At 32.7% G+C, this 20,012-nt stretch overlaps 1 protein-coding gene across 1 annotated transcript in view; it reads right to left on the reverse strand.

Moving 5' to 3' along the window:
- The window catches only part of LOC128553177 (uncharacterized), a gene marked incomplete at its 3' end in the record, with an annotated part of 60,790 nt that overhangs the window by 12,448 nt on the left and 28,330 nt on the right, over positions 1 to 20,012 (reverse strand). The window contains exon 2 of the mRNA XM_053534297.1: positions 2,644 to 2,846. Coding sequence (XP_053390272.1) covers positions 2,644 to 2,846 — 203 coding nt within the window. The remainder of the gene's footprint in view (positions 1 to 2,643; positions 2,847 to 20,012) is intronic.

Raw genomic sequence — 20,012 nt, forward strand, 5'->3', positions numbered from 1 at the left:
GAGCATTCTACAACAATTGTTTATGCTGATAAATCATTTTCCGTACACAAACTATATTTTTTTACAGACAGGCATACATATGCGGTTTGTTTTATTTCGAACGTTTAGATATTATTATCTATGAAAGGAGAAGGTATTTTTAATATTATTGATGTTAAAAGTAGTTTTCTCCTTAGTTTTTTGTACATCTCAAAATCAAATTTGTAAAAGTTAAGCAAATGCCCCCGATGAAGCAACCAACGGAAAAAAATATTATTTTCATATTCAGTTAAAAAAAAATATTTAGCTACATTTTAAAACAAATTTCAGCAAAATACCTATTTCCCAACATTTTCTACAATTAGTCGAAATCAGTGATTGTTTAGAGAAAGTGGCCAAAAATACAATTTATTATGATTTAAGAAATTCCATGAAAGTTAAGATAGCTGCCTAGTTATCTTAGATTTTAAGTGAAAAATGCATGTTTTAAGAAATTTCTTAGCAGACTTAAGTTTAAAATGTTTTGTGAATAGGACTTAAGATTTTTTCTTGAAGCTAAGATGAAAATTGTAAAAAACTAAGAAAAATTTTAGAATGTAAGGAAAACCTTGATATTTAAGAAATATTTTTTATCTTAGTTGCATCGTGAATACGGCCCCTGAATGATATTCTGAATATTTATTATCAGTTATTTTGGTCAGTTGGTGGATGATTAATACTCACGGATACTTATGGTTCATTTTAAGATTTACATCTCTCTATCTATAATAATATTATGCATACCAAAGTTTATGACAGGAGAGATGATTTTAATTTTAGTAATGTAAAGTTCCCCTATATGGATGGGGATGTACCTCGGGCTATACCTTATGGGGTATATATTTCCCAATTTATTTGGTTTGCCAGAGTTTTGCCAATCAAAACACTATGTAAAAGAAGACTCCAATTTTCCTTAGGCCATTTAAGGTTTTCATTTATTTTCTCAAATTGCATGAAATATTTATCAGCTTCTTTTTCTTGAAAAGGGGAAACTAACCTTATATGTAAGGTGTCATCGATTTGAACTTGGAGGTCTTGCACTTCTACTTGCCAATTCTAACTTTTTCATTTGAAATTCATTTTGAATTCGTTTTTCTTCTTTCTCTCTTCCTCTCTCTTTTTAACTCTCTCTTTGTTCCCTTTCTCTTTCTCTTTCTTCCCTTTCTCTTCCCCTTTCCTTTTCTATTTTTTTTTCTCTTCTAACTGAAATTCCATCTTTGATTGCATTTATTTTTATCTTAAATCTGACTGTGTTTCAACAATGAGCGATGAAAAAACGTCTCCATCCGTGAAATACTGAACAATAATATTCTTTTTTTTCTTGTTTGAGTATGAATGGCTTTACTTCAGAAATGCTATAATATTTGACAAGCAGAAGTAAACCAGACTTCTTAGCTAACTTGACCATCTCCTGGAATGGCTCAGTCACAAACTTATAACAATCAAAACGACATTTCGATAGTTGCTGAAATGCATACTGTACCAAAAATTAAATTAAGATTTTTTTCTACAATACAAAATAATTGCTTAAATTAAGCTGAAAAGTTTCAAAATTTTAAATTCAAAAATATAGCAGTCTATGCTCTTATCACGGATGATCCTCAAATTTCTGTTACGTCAGAGGGTAACGATTTATTGTTACAGTAAATAAAAGAAACAGAAAGACGAACCAGCAATTATTAACAATAACAAAATTTTATTCATGAATTTAAAAAAAAAATACAAATACCTTCAAAATGTGAAAGAGCCGTAAACCCCTATTTTGTATAAAGATATCATAAAACCTGTCCAGATCAAATTTAAATCCAATCAGAATAAATTCCACAATGTTTCACGCAGTTCAAATGTAACTTTAGTAGATCCAAAAAAAATGTAATTTCTCTCCTCAAAGATAAGTTTTAAAATCCACAAATTTTAGTATATCCTTCAAATAACCCTTTTAAATAATAAATATCCAAACTGCCTATAGTATTTTTATTAAGACATACAGGAAAGTTTCATCAATATCTACAGTCTAAGTTCTATACTGAATGTTCTTAGGCTCCGTTTAAATCTAAAACATCTGACTTTATATTGTATCATGGAAGGTTCCAGAATTTTCATGTAACACTAAGAATAAAAGGAACGTTCTGGAAAAATCAAGGACAGTCTTTTCTAACAATAACTTTCATACACTGTTTATCAGTACTGCTTAAGAACACAGTAAAATATTCTGGATTAAAAATTACATGATGTCTTAAGACTAGGTCACTATATTTTGCCTCAGGGGAAAATGGCATATACATAACACAGATACCGTTTCGATCCAAACTATGTACATTACTCTGTGTAATATATCATATTAATTAGACAGAACATGTATTTAGAAAAATAAAAACCAATTTGTTTTTCAGCAAAGGATACCTTTCATATAGTTCAAATCCATATTTATGTCATAAGTACTATGCTTTATTGTACAAATATAAGACAAGAATTAATTAGATATTGATGCATTAAATATTCCCTCACTTGAATTTAAATTCATCATATTGGAAATGTTATTGATCAAAAGAAGAAAATAAGAGCATCAAACAATGAATATATATATAGAACAGTACGCTAAAATTTGCAAAATCATCAACTTACCAAATGTATTTTGATCGCATTATGTTTTACAATCTGTGTCACAATAAATTCATCAAGGTCAATATCAACAGCAAACGCAAAGTGTTTATGTCTCTCTCTACAGTCAAAAATAGCGAGTGATTCGTCGGTCCACATCTGCTGACTTTCCTTTTTACTTTCATATTTTGGTAATTTTTCTGCACGTTGGCGCCTATATATTGTATCTGCATTAAATATTTACCATGTATAAAAACTAATATTATGCAGTTTTGTAATGTTAAGCAGAAAAAAGTTTAATACAACATGTAAAGAATAGAAAATAACACACACACACACACACACACAAACACACACAGAAACACACACACATAATCCGACAGATTATTGATCATAACAAACTAAAGTGGAGCAATATATAATATTCGTCGTTAAATGTCTGAACAGATAGAGTGGGTATTTTCATCAAATGTAATAGCTATCAAAACATTGATGCATGCACATAAAATATAATATATTACACAGGGGTCCGTTCTCGGACCAAAATTTTTCATAATGTACACTAAACCAGTTGGTACAATATGCAAGAAACATGGACTAAATCACTATTTTTACGCCGACGATGGACAGCTTTATTTATCTTTCAAACCAACAAATCCGGCATCTCAGAAGGATGCTTAACGCTGTATTGAAAACTGTCTTGTAGAATTTTTTTTGGGATGAACAGCAACATGTTGAAAATCAATGCCGATAAAACTTAAGTCATTGTATTTACCTCTCAAAGAAGCGAAAAACATATTGAATCGGTGACTGTGAAAATTGGAAAAGAGAATATTAAACTTAATGTGTAAGGAATCTTAGTGCTTTTCTAGACTCCAAAATGAGTATGGAAAAACATATTAACTTAGTTTGTAGATCAGGGTACGGACAGCTGCGTCAAATAGGCCGCATTAGAAAATATTTAAATACAGATGCTATAAAATCGCTTGTAAATTCACTCGTCACTTCACGCCTTGATTATTGCAATGCGCTCTTGTATGGTGTTCCGAAGGGCTTGCTGAATAGACTTCAGAATCTTCAGAACAATGCAGCTGGAATCATAACGAGAATATTGCGTTACGTATTGTAGGTACGGTGATCGTAGTTTTTCATCAGCTGCACCGAAGTTATGGAATGCTCTTCCAGCTACCATTAGGGACGCTAAAAGCTTGGATGCTGTCAAAAGATCATTAAAAATGCACTTTTTCTTCAAGGTCTTATGACACTAAATTTGCTCTGGAAATAAGCTGTTATATGCCTTTGCATCCTGTTACATGATAATTTCGAACAAAAAAGTGTTAATTTGTGGTCAAGTTCACATAAGGATATTGTACAAGACCCTACATAAAGTGTCATAACGAAGCATTGTTTTAACGTATTATTAAAGTTTTGAATCGTTTAACTTTAAGGTTTTGCAAAATATTTGTTTTAAAGACCACAAAATATTATTGCGAGCTTCCTAAATTTTATGTACCCCACGAACCGTTTAAAAAAGACTACATCTTTCTGATATTTTATAAACACACAATTCGAATTTGAATATATAGTATGATACACAGCTTCAGGTAAGGTTAGAAGTTTTCAATATCGAAAACAGAAATGTGAAACAGACCAGAACAATTTTAAGACGTATCAGATGTTTGACCTTGACACTGAAGACACTCACGGCTTTGTCAAGGCACACTGTCACATCATAAAACTTGGAAATGTAGCATAAATATCATTTTCTTAAGAATGTTTTATTTCTTTCTGAAATTCCTTTCGATTTTACTGAATCATAAGCCCGAAAGATTATAGAATGGTTTTTACCTATAGCCATTTCATAATGTGTTTTATTATAAGCGTACATATGTCACTATATTTAAATACTTTTCGACGAACTCAAACTTAGAATTTAACAGATATAAACTACGTGTCATGTATAAATGACCTAACGTGCAGACATTTTATATTTGTTCATTATCACCTTATAAAAGATTTGAGATATTATATTTGCTACTTTTATTAGTAGTTTGCGGGCGCAAAAAGGCTCGAAATGACAATAAAATTCTGATTCTGTCGAGTAGAGATTTACTTAAACTCAAAGGCAACCGAAGATCGAGGGGTCATGTCCATATATAGCTTGTGCTTATAGTGGTTATGGTCGCAGTGGCCATAAACTTGCAGCATTGAGCATATTTGTTTGTGATGGCAAAAACCACAAACGCATATATCTATGATCGCTTTTATAATAGACGCACATAGACATAAACACATATGATCGCTAATTATTCTGTTTAAGGTAGTTATGAACGTTTGAAAAACCGGAAGTGATGGCGTAACGTTATTTATCCGGAAAACGTAGAATAAAGCCTGAATTCGGCGTGCGGAAATTAAAATTATTTTATGGATCAATTGAAACCTGTGAGTAAATTTATTACAATGGCACTGTTGCTATATTTCTAAAGTCAAAATATGGTATTAAAACATACGGCACGTTAAAAATTCAAAATAATGTGTTAAATTAGCGTGAAATGTTCGGTTTACGTTTATTATGGTTAAATATCTCAAAAATAAGCACACGGACCTATACATTTTATTTCACCAAATTATAGTGCCTATGTTTATTAACAACCGTGGAAAGTTTCATCAAAATTTACATTGTAGAAAAAATTCTATCCGCGAAAATGTTATGAAAGTTATGATTTTCCCATAGACTCCCATTATGAAATACTGCATGAGGTCCAAATTTTTCAAATCAGTCTAGCAAAAAATCAAGTACACGTCCCTATCTTTTTTATTTGCTGAATTTTCTAGGTATATTCTGAAGTTTTGAAAAATCAGAGTTTAGTCAAATTCTACATTGTAGAAAAATTTACGATCCAAACGTGCAGAACTACCTTAAGGTCGCAACGGCCATAAACGGCCATAAACTCACAGCATTACACATATTTGTTAATGATCGCAATAAACGCACATGTCAGCTATATTCATAGACGCACATGAAAAGAACTGTTATATATGTTTAATATCGCAATCACCATAAACACTATGCCAACAATTAGAGGAACAACTGGTTTACTTCCTAAGATCGAGCGAACCTGGCCTCTAATTGCTACCATTGAATTCGAAGTTTCTCCCCGATCCGGTTTCTTTAGGATGGTGAACATATATCAGGGGATGTAATCCATCAAAACCCTAAAAGAAAAAATACCGCCTGAATAATATCCCTTGGTTAGCATGACTAATCTTAAATTATGGGACAAATGACGATTTGACCACCTTTGGATAGAATTTATTCCGCTCATTTGCCAATGAACAATAAACAACTTTTACAATTTCATTATTTTTAGTATACATATTTTCATACAAAATGACTTTAATAAAACATTTTTGTAACATAACATATGATTCAAATAAACGAACAAAAAATTGATCGCAAACATCAGTCTCGGCTATCAGATTTTGCCGAGTAGAGATTTATGAAAACTCAAAGCAAACCGAAGATCGAAAGGTCATGCCCATATTTATCTTGCAATCACTGTGTGGTCGCAAAGGCTAAAAACGCGCAGCATGCACATATTTGTTTATGATCGCAATGACGATAATCACATATGTATATGATCGCTTAAATTATAGACGCACATGAAAATAAACACATTTGATCGCTCATCATTCTGTGTATGGTCGCAACGGCCATAAACGCACAGCATTACACATATTTGCTTATGATCGCTATAACCATAAACGCACAATTCTGTGAACGCTATAATCATAGACGCACATGAAAAAAAAAACAAACAAAAAAACTGTTATATATGTTTATGATCGCAATAATAATTAACACATCTGCAACATATTAGAAGATACATGTGTTTGCCTCCTAAAGTAGCTGATCAAGCGAACCCTAGCCTCTAAGTGCTGCCATTGAATTTGAAAATGCTAGATGGAATTTCCTACCAACTCCTGATACTTCACCTTAGTGAACGAGTATCAGGGGAAGTAATCCATCCAAGCCCTAGCACAATAAATATCGCCTAAATGATCTCTCTAGGTTAGCGAGACTAACATTAAACTATGGAACAAATAACGATTCGACCAACGGTTGACTAGACTTGTCCGCCACAGCAAACTGATTCAACTATCGTGTCGACATTAAAGGCAGGTTGTGCTCCGAAATTCTAGACATAGTTCAAATGTCATCTCCAATTAATCTCACATCCGGCTTATCCTGAAACATGGCGATGGCCTCAAAAAGTGTTAAAATGTACATGTCATTCCCAACTGGCGATGAGTGCGTTCCGTGCGAGAGGGAAATCCCAGATGTTTGACGATCAGAATTAGTATGTATTATAACTCTGCCACAGGAATGCTTAGAACATGTTGCCTCATTTTTCTATTAATGCGCTTTCTCTTTAAATCGAGAACTTGTGTTTTAGATTCTCGTTCGAAGTGAAATGTCACATAGATCTGCATGTTTGAAATGATGACATAAAATCATTTATTTGGACATCGTAAGTTAAGATAGATATTTTTGATAAGCTACCTTTTCGAAAGAACAACATCTTAAACAATTTTATTTGTTTTGATACAACAAATTAATAAATATGCTTATTCTGTTATATTTAGGCTCAATTATTGTTAACAAGGTAAAACGTAAAGCACTGCACCAAAGTCAAAATGTTTTAAGGATGTTCTAAATGAAATATAATTCGTTTACCGTGTTACCGTTTATGTACATATCGCCACTGAAACCCTTTGTTTCGAGCATATTCCACCAGCATATGCTTCTCTTTTTGTAAATTACCAGTCACGGTAGAATAAGTCGATCTTATCCATATAAACATTTGGAATTTTAGTTTTCTACCGTGTTTCAGCCTCTCTATTGACCTACCTACTTTTAAACAATAAAGCTCATCATAAGAAAAGAGTCTAGCTCCTTTCCTTGAAGGCACTTAGTACTAAATTGCCGGTGCATCAATTCAGTGGAAAATTCAAAATATCTGTCTATGAAATATTGCATAAATTCGTGACCTTGTGTCGACCACTGAGTACAGAAAACGATCTGAAGTCAACGCTAAATTGGGTTACAATATGTTTCCGGAGGTAGAACAAAGCTGCCGCTGCCGCTGACCGCATAAATTAGTAGCATAAATTAGGTGACTGCTAAATGAAACAATTTGTAGTAGGACAATTGTCAGTAGCAATTCTAAATGGCTGTTAATGATGAGTGACCGCTGAATAAACTGTTAGCACACATTAGAATGCAATAGCACCTTTGGAGGCCATCGCTGTGTTTCAGGACAGGTCGACCGTAAGTTATATTGGGGGGTGATAATTGAATCAAGTTTATAAATTTGGAGTGTAAACTGCCTAAATGTCAACACAAAGGTTTAATAGCAGTTTGCTGTGGCAGACAATACTAGCCAAACTTAAGTCAGATAGTCATTTGTCCTATAATGTTAGGTTAATCTCAACTATGTATGCGATGATATTTTGTCAACACTATATGGTTTATTTGAATACTATGTTCAGTTACAATCATGTTTAATTCCTGTTATTTTATATGACAGTATGCATAATAGCAAAAATGAAAAATAAGATTGTTTGTTGTTCAATATCAATTATTTGTCATAAAATAATTAAAGATTATTGTAATTGTGAAGATGAAAGATATATCAAATCAGCTTGAATTAATATGCCGATGATACATGTGTATCAGCTGGTATTTTACTGAAGACCTAAAAAAGTCAATGTCTTATTCTTCGATACTGATACTTTTCATAAATGTATCTATTCTATTATAATCATTTTAGCAATTAAATAGGTAGAACAACAACAAAAATATATATATATATATATATATATATATATATATATATATATATATATATATATATATATATATATATATATATATCTGATATAGCCAAATGAAAAGATAACAGAAACACATCAAGTCAATTAATTTACTGTTAGATATCTCCGCTCCTTAGTCTTAGATAAAAATAAATCATGTGTTGTAGGCTTAGAATCAGTAAATACAATGACATACATTTGGTACAACATTTGTGATGATTATGATGACCGACGATTACATTATAATAACGGTAAGGACATATTCTTTGAAGCCGGTTCATACAGCTACACCGACATTAATTGTAACTATTAATAAAAGAACTGCTAGTCCCGCAATTGTTTAGTTTAGATATTGTCGCTTTTACCTTTGAATAAGGTTCTTAGCGAAAGGTCTGTGATTTTTGTCAGGGACTAAAAGCTTTTGCCTTACTTAAGTCTGAAAGAAATATATACAGTCTAAAGAAGGTAAAATCACAAGGGTGAAAACCATCTAAGAATAGTCACGTAACAGGACCAGTTCTTACTTGAAGAATTCATGAAGGTATACGTGCGTGTTCAGTGCGAATATTTTTGTAGAAACATATCAAATTAATAGATATGCTAAGGTGATAAATAAAATCACATTGTTGAATAAAAAGTTGTTCAAAGAAACAGCATTTTAATTCTGACTTATGAAAAAGTCTCTCGAAAATGACTTTCACGTCATCGTACTTATCATTTCAGACTTGCTATCAGCACATAACGTTTCCAAAGTTTACTATATGTAGATAATGTAGACAACAGGACTTAGTATATGCATGCTTGTATTGTCTAAAACAGTTTGAACAAAGTGTTACAAAGAATTACTGCCCTTATAGAAATGGTATTTCACAAGTTTCAGAAGAATGATTAACTACATGTATATTAAAACAATATACATGTATAGTTTTTTAGACTAAAACAGTATCAGGAGAAAATACTTATCGCTGTTTCTGAAAGATAAATTAAATGAATAATGCCTCACCAAATTAAAATGTTGTTCATCGTATTTGCCGCTCGTATATGTTCAGAAACACAAAAATAAAACAATTTTGTTTTTGTTTTGTTTTTGGCTTGCGCTCACCCCATTGAAAGAAATCAAGCCAAAATGTTTTGGTGCGCTACATTTTACGGACGTAAAAGTGTATAAATGCTTATATGTCCAGTCCCAGATTGTTCTAAAATGGATTTTAATCAAACTAAATGCATACTACGCACACATCGTCTGTAATATATCGTAACACTTATATTTAGTTGCATTTAAGTTATTTCCCCTTTATGCAGTTACGCCATTTTCTTCAAATGTTTACCAAATTGAGATGCTACAAAAAATCGATTTATTTCATTGAAAACTGGATGAAGAAAAACATACTAATTTATTTAATAACATCAATCTACATTATTTTGGTAAGGGTAAATACTTATTGATGCATGTCTCTTATCTGTTTTCTGTTTTTCCTGTTCAAATGATTATTTGTAAACGAAAGTTTGTGGGTTAAGGAATTTACATTATGAGTTGTTTTCAGACCATTTTCGATTTTTAAATTTTCCAACCACCGAGTAGACTAAAGTTAATGCACGTTAATCTCCATTTCAGGACTTAATTGAGGCTTGGTTAAAATAAATTGAATATTATCAGAAAAAGAGCTTTCCATAATACAGCATGCTCGACTTCCCTGAACTAGAGCTTTGCCAGTAAAATGGGCAAATTAGTCAAAAGCTTTAAACGTAACAGAGCTATTGGTCATTATATAAAACTTAAACAAAAATTTTCGAAGTTAAAAAGGTGCATAACTCTGTCTAAAGTCAGTGATGAGGGGATTGTTTCCCCCTGGTGTAGACAGTAAATAACTTTTGTAAGTTTCAAATCAAAAGCTTTAATAGATCTAGAAGCACTTACAGAGATATTTGACTTATCAAAAACTTTGTAAAGTCAGCTAAAATAGTACATTTTCATAGCAGTAAATACTCAAAGAAAATATCTATGTGATAAGTATGGTTATGCATTGTTGTTTTTTACATATTTGTAACAGCAATATTTCAAAAGCATACATTATTTGGTTACACTGTACTGTATGCCAATGTTATTACCTTTTTATCAAGAGTTTGCTTTGTTGTGCGTCTACAGTTCATATTTTCTCAGTCTCTTGGGGATTATCTTTTTTATTATAAAAGGGCTATACATATTTTAAGTTTTTTATTAGTCAGTCGAGAGCCAGATTAAAACAAATATATTTCTTTGCTCTTCGCTCGCTCCTGATTTTCTAAAAAAAAACCAGATATTTAAATCATTTTTCGCTCGCCGCCTCATGTTTTTTTCAGAAAAAAATCCGATGAACAACTTTTAAATTTGTTGTGCCCTTATGGCACGTTTCCTTGAGCAATTGATGAACACGAACACAGATGTAAAATCCGAAGTTCCTGCGTTACTGCATTTTGCAGTAGCTGATCCTTTAGCTCCTGTGTTACTGATCTTTTCAGTCATAAATTGCTTTATATTTGCCTTTCAAAACATTTAAATCACCTTTTTAGCAACAACGTGTTTTATGAATGTATCAGGGACAACACGGAATTGGTAATAGTGCATGTTTATCAGAGAACGTACTAGAAATAACGCTTTTTATGGGTCATAGCATCATTACCTGCTATTTTCACATTGTTTTCCGAAGTGATTGAGAAAAGTGCTTAGATTTGCTGGAAACAAATAGCAACTTGCATTTCATAATGTTCATAGCTCATCTTGGGCTATATGCCGTCTCTGAAAAAAATTAAGAAACTAAGTAGTAACAAACCTATGTCAGATCGATTGTTTTATGGTTTTGTGAACAGGTTGTCTGATTTGAAACTCATTAAAACCAGAGAATTTGTCGATTGTAAGGGCAAAGAGAGCATTCAGAAAAGTTTTAGAGACTTATTTTAAGAAAATGATTTGCTTAAAAACCTTAGATAATTATTAACATAAACGACATACGAATAAACACGGAGCATGCACCGCTAATAGTTATATGTGCAGCTGATTCTCAGCCAAAAGGAGTCTCATCATCTAGGTCTGCCAAAGTAACAATAATTGGTACAGGTAATGCTACTGGGAATCATTTCACTCCCTGCTTCATATTTCGAAGGAAGAGATTGAACGACCAGTTTCTGGATGGTGTCCAGCTGGCTCCATAGGCGAAATGTCAGACAGAGGGTGTTCTAACCCAGACATTTTTCACAACTATCTCACATAGCATTTTGTGAAACACATCAATGCTTCAAAAATTCTCTTTGATTGACAAAAGTCCCATATTTTGCTGACACTGGTTGTATGGGCAAGGAAAAACCCTCAGTATTATGTTGTTTGTCGTACCACCGCACACTAGCCACATGACAAAGCCCTTGGACATTGGTTTCTTGTGACCCCTTAAATCTATGTATCAAGGTGAATGTCCGTTATTTGTATAAAAAAAAGCCTTGGCCAGAATATTACAAAGAATAAAGTTGCCTTAGAAGAAGAAACCTTACATGAAAACACTTTCCGCTTGAAAATCATTTTTCAGGAAGGCTGGAATACATCCATTCTTAAGTGGTTTCATTGATGGCACCTGCTTCTGTTTATCTAAAAATGTGAAATGAATGCGGCTAGTGATGTTCAGGAAAAAGATAATATTCCTGTTATCGTCAAATACCAGCAAGTATAACAAACCGTAAAATGACAACACTGTCACACGAGTGAACAAGAAACCAGCATCAAATATATGCAGGCCAATTAACGTGAAAAAAAAACAACAAAATAAGTTTCTTCTACTGCAGTAGCAGCTAGTCCAAAACCAGGCCCTTCAGCATACTACGTTAACAATTCTGATACAGACTCGGTGTCCATATCTAAAGATGTATCGGCAAACTGCTTTGTATGTGGAAAATTTTTCACCGCATGCGCTAAAATATTTTGTTAACTTGGTGACTTTTAAGTGGAAACAGTGTGACAAGTGGGACCCATCTGTCATTTTGTACTGATAAAAGTGTTGTTAGAAGGCATAGTTCATATGCCCACATTGCCATAGTTACAAAAAGATAAGTACATTGTTTTTCAGTACGGTTCTGGTGTTTTTTTTCATAGTTTTGACTATTTACTGTTTTATCTCAGATCAACTGTAAATCTTAAATTGGACGTTGGAACTTTTTCATAACATTATCTGGTTATGGTGCGTTAACAGACTTGAATTTCACAATGTGTAAATTTAGAAGTGAGATTTATCTGGATTTTCAGCTTAGTAGGTGGCCAAAGCTTAGAAGTTCAATAAGACGGTAAGTGCAATGTACAATTTGTATTGTCTGAACACTGTGTCATTGTTCGATTACGCCGATAATATGGTACTCTCCCGTGGAGGAAGTACTCTTCACCAGCATGTATCAATGCTGTTATTTTTGTTGACCTAGATTGTAAAAATGAAAATATTTGCCCTCAAATAAAAAGTTTAACGATCGTTTTATATCCAGTAAGTTGTATATTTAAAAGAGAAATATGTTAATTGAAGACTCACTGAGAAAAGAATAAGTTCGCCGATAACATGGCGTTTCTGACTATACATTGGCCATCACAGTTCCTCGCTTTTGCTAGTTTGTAACTCAAGGAACGGTCGATGAGAGCAGTTTTCTGAAAGTTTATGGTGAATGTAAATATTAAAACAATACACAAAAAATGAAATAAGAATAAGGAAGAAGTGTGGGTGTAGAGATTTTAATCTCGCTTAAGATATGAGAAAGAAAATATAGTACATAATACAAATAATGATCATACATTCCTTATTTAAGAATAATTACACCGCCATAGTAATTTATACAGTAGAAACTCCGGAAACCGGACCCTCCAAAAACTGGAATCCTCCGAAAATCGGACGATTTTCAAAGTCCCGCGTTTTCTCCATTATAAGTACAATTAAAAAAGAACTCTGAATAACGGAAACTCTGAATTCTGAAAACCGGACGGTTTTTCATAGCCACACAGAAATATTGTACAAAAAAACCCTCTGAAAACCGGACAGTAAGTGTCAAAATTTAGGTGTATTGTTACTTTCGAATTGATTTTGAAAACATAATCTTAAGCAGGTGACAGTTTTTGTTTACCAACTAACAATCACATATGTTACCTAAGTATTTGTGAAAAACATTTGTCTTGTGTGTTTGTATTTTGTATATTAGCTATAAAAGATAAGTTTATAAAGTGCAAAACATTTCAATGTAATAGAGAGAAGTTAAATTGATCTATTGGTGTACAGGGGATTTTTCATATCTTTTTTTTTAAATGAAAAAGGTCTTATTCTTATTAATTATTATTGGTATTGGTATTAATTAGTAAATATCGATATTCACATGATGCATGTTCCTTGATTTATAGGAGCTAGACTATATTAGTCCCAACGATAAGCGAAACATTCTTTTCATTATAAAGTTCATTTTATGTGATGTTTTTTTTATTCTCGTTTAAAAATAATTCAGTTTTAATATATTACAGAGACGTACAAAGCAGATTTGAGAAAAGAAAAAACCTACAAGACATTGAATGTGATACAGTAAGATGAAATAAATAAAAATATACATATATAAATCCTCGCAGAAATTTGTAAAAAATCCTCTGAAAACCGGAATCCTCTGAAAACCGGACTTTTAACTTGGTCCGGACAGTGTCCGGTTTTTGCCTATGTATTGTTTTTTTCTTGTTTTTTTTTTTTTTGGTACCCAACTATGTGTTAGTATGATACGAAAAGCTGGGAAGCTGCCGCAAACCGAGATCAATATGTTGCGAATTCAGTGATTGGTTGCAGCAACAAGTGACCTGTGACGTAAGCTGCGCAATGCGGAAATACTGGAAGTATTCCGATAGCAGTTTCTCTTTTGTTTGTCTATTATTAAAATGGGGCTGTACAGCAATATAAATATAACTATAAAACGTAATTGTATACGATAAACTGAAAACTTCTCAATTTTGACGTTTACATTATTCATGATTGAGTTTATATTTATCCATTGTAGTAATTGTTAAAAACATTTAACGGGCTGTTGTGAAATTTGTTAGAGAACACCCCCCTGAAAGAATGTAACCTGCCAAAATGTGTCTCAAAAGACATTTTGCCGATACATTTATGCTCTAACAAGTCATTGTTTTATTAACAAGCACTGAGAATAGTCGAGCGTGCTGACTTATTGACAGTTCTTGTTAGTCTATTGCTAAATTATTGCATTTTATAATAAACATAAAGTTTTCTGTATCATGACATTATTTTGTGTGCCATACTGAACATGTACAGGTAGTACGATTTCAATGTTTTAAATGACACTTTGATATGAATGTACATATTGTTACCTCGAGTATACAAACACAGCTCTTGTATACATGTATATATATAGTACTTATCTTTTAGAAGTACAGAGTTCATTTTACACTTTTTTCCAGTTCAACTTCCTTAGCTATAATTGCTGTGTGTTGTATATGGTACATATAAGTCATTATAAATACGAAACCATCTTTTACATTTACGAGGGTATCCGCTTTTTAGGTAATTATGGTTCTAGCAGTAATGCGAGTTACAAATACTTGTTGTCATTTTTGTTTGAGATATGGACTATGAAAACAATTCATTTTTTTTTTATTTTCTTTAATCTTGAGTATTTTGCTGCATACCTGTGTAGATAAAAGTAAAATCTCTAATATAAAATAACAATTTTACACTTAAAATGTGTTTCATATTGAATGCTTGATATTTACCTTCCTTCTTTCATTTTCCATGACTATATTGTTCTGTTTAAACGGTTGTCATGGCAACACATACATGATTTTTCTAAAAAATCATATTTATTGATGTTGCTAGACTACCAATTTTAGTATGATTGCATCAAAAACTTATATTTTCAAATTGCCTTGTATTTATATGGTAAACACAAACAATGATCTTAACCATATTTGATATTTATAAGACAAATATGCGTTTAGAGCATTAACCATTGCAAACAAAATCACAGAATCACGTCCATGGAACTTTGAAAGCCCTGATTAGAATGTCTGTTGCCATGGCAACATTACTTAAATAGTTGTTTCTATGGCATGACTCCTTTTATAACGTTTTACATCTCAAATATGTATCATTTATAAAGCAATATATCTCTTCATGTTCAAGCAGAAAAGTAATTATTAGAACTTTTTGTATCACCCTCGTTCAAAGTTTCAGTTACACTTATTTCTGATTAAACCTACGAACTATTGCCATCTTTTACAATAGATAAATAAACAAATATGATTACCATTTTCAACACATGCTTGTTTACCATAGAATAGAAAATTTAAATAAAACAGTTGAAACTACCTAATAGTTAAGTCATCTTTTTTATGCCCCCACACTTATAAATATTGCATTAGTGCCCTCCGTCCGTACATACGTAATAAAAATCTTGTGTGTCGAACTCTCCACAGATTGGTAACCATATTTTCTTCCATAAAAGTAAAAAAAATTAAAAACCTTCTAAACCATAAGGCTTAGAGTTTTGTGTATTCTTATTATGCTCCCCGTCCCCCCCCCCCCCCCATCAAAGATGAGGGGGTATATTGCTTTGCACATGTCAGTAGGACAGTCGGACGGTTCATAGACTATAACCTGTCAGCCTGGTAACTATAGAACCATTTGACCAATAGTCTTCAAACTTCGTAGGATAATTGGTCTCACTGAGTAGAGAACCCCTATTGTTTTTGCGGTCACTGGGTCGGAGTCACAGGGGCCTAGTAAAGGAAATTGGTTTCCGCCCATTAACTAGAACGTTTTGGGCTACAGTCTTAAAATTTTATATGGAGGTTGGACACCAGTAGTTCAAAACTCAAAACGCCAAAAATTGTTCAATACCCTTGCCTCTAAAGTTAAGACTGGCGTTCCCATGGGAACAGCAGTAGAAAATCACAATCATGTGTTGCATAGAATCTTATGTAATGACCCCTACCCCCACTTGTCTAGTTATGTAGACTATGTCAAAACCAGCCAAGCCTTTTATTTTTAAAAGGAAACTTTATCAGAGTTTCTACTGTATATTGCATTCGTAAAATCTTTAACTATGACAATCATTAGTTCCTTAACGCAAAGTAATTATAAATAAATAGAACCGTATACATGTTTCAATTCTTGTCTGTAGACAGATAGGTACAAATGACAAAATTAAGGCAACAAATGAAAACTGTACCTATCGGAAGCCGTATTGAAAATTAATATACATTTATAGTATTGAATATGTACTGCGTTGTGTAGCAAAGTCCACACAGTCGAATAAAATATGTTTAATAGTTAGCGGTGTTTGACATGGTACACATTCGGGCTGATCTTCTTTATTCAAAAGATAAGAATTAGTCAAACGAGTATGACCTATTCGACAGCGAGAAAGAACAACTTCCTCCCTGCCATAGCAGATCTGTTCCCTTGGTGCCATTCCCCTAGAGTAGGTTTGATATCATGAAGTTTATTGAATGAAGCATTCTTCCATGACGATTGCCATTTAGATAATATGTATTTGTTTATATTTGGCCTAAAATCAGTATGTGGTAATTTTAAATTAGATTTTGATAATGAAAGGGATTTCTTTGCTGCAATATCAGCATCCCCGTTTCCATGAACACCAACATGACTGGGAATCCAACAAAATATGATAGACATTTTCAAAGATAGTTCATGAACCCTGAGAAGAATAATTTGAATGTATGGATTTTCCATATTTCGGTTATGAATTGACATTAAAACAGAAAGCAAGTCGGAAAAGATAATAAATTTTTCTTCACTATTTTTTGATATAAAATTTAGAGCTAAATCAATAGCTTTGGCCTCGGCTGAAAATATTGTTGCATTATTTGGCAAACGTAATTTTGATTGATGAAGGAGGCTGGCAGCAGCACAGCCAACCTTGGATTTTCATCTTTTGAACCGTCTGTGTAAATTTCAATATAGTCCTTGTAAGTTGACTTGATTTCATGATATTTGGACTTGAATATTTCAGGGTTTGTTTCGGACTTTCTAAAGGCAGTTTTCAAATTGAAAAGAACAGTAGGGGCATGAGGAGTCCATGGTGGTGTATCTGAAATCGAATTTTCTTTAATACCATCGAATTCAAAATCAGTTTCATTCATAGAAGATTTTATGCGAAATCCAAATGGTTTGATTTGTTTTGGTTTTTCCTCATATGAATCAGAGTACTTTGGTTTTAAAAAAATTTCATTAGCAGGATTGGATTTGTTGGCAGCCACTCTTAAAGCAAATTGCAATGAAAGTTTTTCTCGGCGTGTGCAAATGGAGGGTTCGTTTGTTCCAGCATATAAACTTTCAACTGGCGATGTTCGGAATGCACCAAGAGCAATACGAAGACATTGATTATGGATGGTATCTAACATTTGTAAATAAGATTTTCTTGCTGAACCATAACAATACAACCGTAATCTAGCTTAGATCATATTAAAGCTCTGTAAAGTCTTAATAAAACCTTGCGATCGGCTCAAGTATCAAGTATTTTATATGCGGCACAAAGGAAAGGTTTTTATCAACGATAACACTAAGAAATTTTGCTGCGTCAACAACGGGTATTTTTGTACCATTTAGAAAAAGCTCAGGGTCACAATGATGTTTCCGTAATTGACAAAAGTGAACAAACTGAGTTTTCGATTTGGAAATTTTAAACCCATTTTCCATGGCCTAAGTTTGAACTTTATTCTAACACTGTTGTAATTGGCATTCAATCGTACGCATATTTTATTGAAAGATAACATATAAAAAAATCGTCAACACATACTTAACAGTCTGTCCCTGTAACAAACTTTCACAGTATTATTAATTTTGACAGATAAAATAGAACCTTGTGGAACTCCCTGTTCTTGCTCAAAAGAGTCAGAAAGGGTATCACCAACACGTACTTTAAACCTTCGATCAGACAAATCAAAAAAGACAGACACTAGATAATCTTTTTTTATAAATGCATCACGAATAAAATTTTCCAGTCGAACAAGATGATCAGTTGTCCTGCGTTGTTTGCGAAAGACGCTTTGAAAGTTTGTACTTAATCCTTGCGATTCGAGATAACCAAACTAGTCTAGAATTGATCATAATGTTCTACAGTTTTACATAAACAGCTAGTAAGGGCTATCGGTCTATAATTACTTGGGTTCGGGCTATCTTTTCTGGGTTTTTCTATGGGAATAACAATAGCTTCTCTCCAGGAGTCTGGAAAAATACCAGTTTTCCATGTAATATTGTAGATTTCATGGAGAAGGTCTAATGATTCATGTGGTAAGTGTTTTAAAAGTTGGTAATGTATTTGGTTCGGACCAGCTGCAGTATCATGACATTTGTCTAGAAAGACAAGTAACTCTGTGATCGAAAAAGGTTTATTATAATCTTTCTCATTATTTGAATCAAAATTCAGAGGTTTGCTTTATTTAGTTAATTTAATGATTTGGAATCTTTGGTCATAATTATGTGATGAAGAGTTTTTTGAAAAAGCTTCACCAAGAGTATTAGCTATGTCCTCTTTGGTAGATGCAATAGACTGGTCTGATTGTTTAAGATGAGAAACATTTGAAGTTTTTTTCTTTCCCACTTATTTACGAATCATTTCCCAGACTTTTTTAACCGATGACCTAGAATTAAGTTTAGAAACGTATGAATGCAAGGAACTTTTCTTTGCTTGTTTTATAGTTCTGCGAGTTTTTTTTTCTGAGAACCTTACCTGATTGTAGATTGTCTTTTGTCGGTCGAATATTAAATTTTTTAAAGGCCGCTCTTACGTTTTCGAATAGCAGTCTTACAATCATCATTATACCATGGGTTATTTTTTGATTTACCATTTCTTGAAGTTTTTGGAATTGATTTGTCTGCAATATCTGATAAAATAACAGAAAACTGATCAATAGGATAAAAAAATGGTGAAATTCTCCAAAGACAAATCATTTTTGCATAAAGACTGATATTGCTGCCAGTCAGCTTTATTAAATTTAAGATAAGAGGAATCATCTGACGTTTGTTGAACAATACTTAATAAGATAATCAGGAAATGATCACTCCCATGTAAGTCATCTAACACCCTCCATTCGAAGTCAAGAAAAAGGCTTGGTTGGCAAATTGACAAATCAAGAGAAGAATAGTGTCCTGTAGCAGGATGTAGATATGTTTTGTATTCATCATTCAGTAAGCAGAGAGAATTTCTTTCAATAAAGGTTTTTTGACCTCTAGTATTGCTATCAGAACAGCCCCAAAACTCGTGATGACCATTGAAATCTCTCAACAGAATAAAAGGTTGCGGTAGTTGATTGATTAGGTTGGCAAGGTCTTCAAGATTAAGTTTAAATTTAGAAGGTATATATATATTGAACAAAATGTAATAGGTCGATCCGTAGTTACAAGTAATGCAACTGATTGAATAGTAGTATTCAAAACAATTTCTCTATGCGGACATGTATTATTTATTAAAATTAATGCGCCACCAGAAGTCTTTTCTGAACT

This window comes from Mercenaria mercenaria, unplaced genomic scaffold (genome assembly GCF_021730395.1).
Source record: "Mercenaria mercenaria strain notata unplaced genomic scaffold, MADL_Memer_1 contig_3559, whole genome shotgun sequence".
NCBI lineage: Eukaryota > Metazoa > Mollusca > Bivalvia > Venerida > Veneridae > Mercenaria > Mercenaria mercenaria.